Below are 3,628 nucleotides of genomic sequence, written 5' to 3'. Positions count from 1 at the left end.
GCACACACAGAAGCATCGTGTTGATCTGATTGCAAATCCCGGTACGTCAGCAAGCCAGAGACCCTCCTCCAACTCGGATTAGAGGGAAGAGGCTCACCAGTGAGAGCAGCAGGTGCTGGAGGAGGCAGAGGAGCCGCTTCCCAGGTAAGGGACACTTCACTCCCCATCCCCAACGCGGGCAGTCCCACTCACTTTATTGCTGTGCGACAACAAAAGGCAGGAGAAGTGAGGCACTTCTCTTTGCAGAGCCTGCGACCGGTTGCCAAACCTTTGATCTTCACGGTGGGGGAGTAGGGGTCGGTTGTTTGTTCATTCCCTGTGGAGGAATTCTTGGAAGTAGGAATTCTTGGAAGCAATAGTGATGGATGTGGTAACTGCTACAGGTGGGATGATTCTTGCTGTGTCTCTAAAGTGGATTTGCTTTCAGGGTACTTTTCTCCCTCTTCCCTGATTAATCCTGAACTTCTGAGATTTACAGGTTTGTCTGTCCGTCTGTGCCAAATTTGGGATGCTGCCAGTTGTTTGTACTGGGGATGGTTTTCAGAGTGAGTAAATTCATAACCCACCCTTGCTTAAAGGTGTACTTTGATTGCAGGGTAATCCCTTTTAACCGTTAATTTCAGAAATACTCCCTGAACTCTTTTCCCCCTCCTTCTTTTGCTAGGGGACCCTGGGAGTGGGGAGTAGCAGCGTCAGAAACTTCTTCATTGTTTGTGAAATCCTGGTCCGTGAAGAGCCTGAACTCGGACACAAAGGCAGGCGCTAATTAACCACTGGAACGCTTCTGCTCCAGCAAGAGCTGTGCCAGAGAAACAGCAGCCATCCCTCTGGTCCTCCAAGGGCTGTGAACAGCCAGCCAGGCACGAAATCCTCCCTTCTGCCTCCTTGTTCCTGCCAGCCCCAGAAGAACTCTCACCGCACACAGCGGAACCGGAGCCGCTCAACTCCCCCAGCAAAGAAAAGCCAAAGCTCACCAGAATGCTCTCAGAAAGAGTTCCTTGACTTATTTAGAAAGTCATTATTCTCTTGCTTTCTTGGTGCATGGAGCCTTATGTCTTCCAAACATTTTTTTCTCCCCTCATCACTTCAAAATCTAACTTTTCCAACAGAGGGGAGAGGTAGGTAAGTTAGGTGGTCCATGAAGCCTCACAACTCACCTTTGAAAATAAGCTGCATCTAAATGAGGTAACAGCTGCTTTTCACAGGAGGGGAAAAAACCCAACCAAACAAAAAACCTCTCACTTCTGGGCTAGAGAGGCTTTCAGTGGTATCTGAGGGTGCTCTGTGATCAATAGGCATGGGAAACATCTCCTTTTGGGATGATTTGAACAGCTCCTGCAGCAATGTAGGCAACAGCTGCTACCTGGAAAACAACATGAGGTTCAACTTCACCCTCCAAGAGCAGGCAGCTGATTTCTACGTTGTCCTGCCTGTGATCTACTCTGTGATCTGTGCTGTGGGGCTCACAGGCAACACTGCTGTCATTTATGTGATCCTCAAGGCCCCCAAGATGAAGACTGTGACCAACATGTTCATCCTGAACCTCGCTATCGCGGATGACTTGTTCACCCTTGTCTTGCCCATCAATATTGCAGAGCACCTCCTCCGCTACTGGCCCTTCGGAGAAATCCTCTGCAAGGTCATCTTGTCCATAGACCACTACAATATCTTCTCCAGCATTTATTTCCTGACAGTGATGAGCATAGACAGGTACCTGGTGGTACTGGCCACGGTCAGGTCCAAGAGGATGCCCCACCGCACGTACCGAGCAGCCAGGATCATCAGCCTGTGCATCTGGATCCTGGTCACCATCATAGTCCTCCCTTTCATCATCTTTGCCAATGTCTACACCGACGACCTGGAGATCAAGAGCTGTGGTCTCAATTTCCCCAAGCCCGAGAGGTTTTGGTTCAAAGCCAGCAGGATCTACACCCTCATCCTTGGCTTTGCCATTCCAGTATCCACCATCTGCATCCTCTACACCATGATGCTCTACAAGCTGAGGAACATGCACTTGAACTCCAATGCCAGAGCCCTGGACAAAGCCAAGAAGAAAGTCACCATTATGGTCTTCATAGTCCTGGCTGTGTTCCTCTTCTGTTGGACCCCCTTCCACCTGGCCACCGTCGTGGCTTTGACCACTGACTTACCCCAGACCCCCATGGTCATTGGGATATCCTACTTCATCACCAGCCTAAGCTATGCCAATTCATGCTTGAATCCTTTCTTGTACGCTTTCCTGGATGACAGTTTTCGGAAGAGTTTCCGGAAGCTGCTGGAATGCAGAACTTCTTGAGCAGGGGGTTGGGGCTGGCAGGTCCCTGCCCTTCCAGGGTTTTTCAGGGACAGCTTTGCAGACTGGAGGAGTGGCCAATGAATGCACAATGTCCTCTCTTTGGTTTACATGTAATGTGCGGTCTGTTTGTAACCGTGATCAGCAACAGTGTCCTGCCCACTTGCAACTCTTGTATTTCCCCTCTTTGCTCCTACCAACTTCTCAGAGTTGCATTTCTAGACCCCGATTTTTAATTTCACCCTCTGAATTATTGAGGACAGAACATTTCCTTTTCAGGGGTGTACTTCTGCCACAGAGTTGTCCTTTATTGCCATCTGCTGTACAGCACGGACAGGCTGGAGACCAATTCCAGAGGAGTGCAAAGCTCAGTTCTTTATCACTGAGTTATTAGGGAGGATTGTTTAATGGAGCAGAGCTAATGAGCATTTTCAATGAAACATCAGGAAAACAAAGGATGAGTATTTGGAAGAGAAAAGAAACTATTTTTAATGTTCATGTATGTTCCTGTGTGTTATGGCTTTCTTTTGATTTTGAAGGATGTCCATCTTCCACCCCACCACAAATTTCCTCTTTTCTGACTTGTTAAATTTAGACCAAAAGGAAGATTTGAGTCTCAAAAATAGTGCTAAACAGCACAACATACAAATATTATAACAACTGTGAGAATTTGTGTTAGAAATAATTTTGAATTAGTTGTTCCTGTTAAGTGTCAAATACATATTTATTTAAGAGTGAGTAATGAAATAAACCTCATGGAGGAATAAAGAGACTGGTCCTTCTTTCACAAGAGAAAATTTATGCTACTTGTGCCATATCTTTGCTATTTATATTGCATTTTGACCATTATAAAATAAAACATGGTAGGTTTGTAACAAAATTAAGGTGTTTTGTAAGCCATAAGAAAAACTGTAGTGAGCACTGCAGATATAAAGTCTTCTTTCACAGATAAATAGTCAAAATTCTTGAACAAAACCAGGACTTGACTGGGGGAGTCTGGAGATCAGAAACGCCACACTGAAAGCTTGGAAAACTCATTCTCGCACTCTTTAGCCCTGTGAAGTTTTTATGTTACCTGTCCAAATTCCCCCAGGAAAGTGCAGGACAGGTAATATGAAAGGAAAGGAGAGTGCAGTTCTCAGCTTAAATGGGCTCTCAGAGCCATGGGTGGGTGTGGGTGGAGACCCCAGGTGAGACTGCTCGGGGCAATTCAGTGCCCTGAGCACCCCAACACCAAAACTGACAGCCTTCAGTTCCTCGGGATGGCAATTTCATTATAGATAACCAAAAGCAGATGTGTGGATACAAGATCAATCTGTTGCTTTCTACATATTT

General features: G+C 46.4%; 1 protein-coding gene across 1 annotated transcript; it reads left to right on the top strand.

The window, feature by feature from the left end:
* The first annotated feature begins 959 nt into the window (after positions 1–959).
* Positions 960–3,055, top strand: NPBWR2 (neuropeptides B and W receptor 2). Its single transcript, XM_059862589.1, has one exon. It carries the CDS (start codon positions 1,298–1,300, stop codon positions 2,294–2,296), a length of 999 nt encoding a protein of 332 aa, XP_059718572.1. The 5' UTR covers positions 960–1,297; the 3' UTR covers positions 2,297–3,055.
* Positions 3,056–3,628: the final 573 nt, after the last annotated feature.

Source organism: Haemorhous mexicanus, chromosome 18, assembly GCF_027477595.1.
Source record: "Haemorhous mexicanus isolate bHaeMex1 chromosome 18, bHaeMex1.pri, whole genome shotgun sequence".
In the NCBI taxonomy this organism is placed as follows: domain Eukaryota; kingdom Metazoa; phylum Chordata; class Aves; order Passeriformes; family Fringillidae; genus Haemorhous; species Haemorhous mexicanus.
The sequence above is the reverse complement of the archived record's forward strand: the minus strand, read 5'-3'. Positions and strand labels throughout refer to the sequence as shown.

What these genes read in the sequence shown, in the direction of transcription:
- NPBWR2 (XM_059862589.1), top strand. Translation starts at nt 1,298, where the DNA reads ATGGGAAACATCTCCTTTTGGGATGATTTGAACAGCTCCTGCAGCAAT.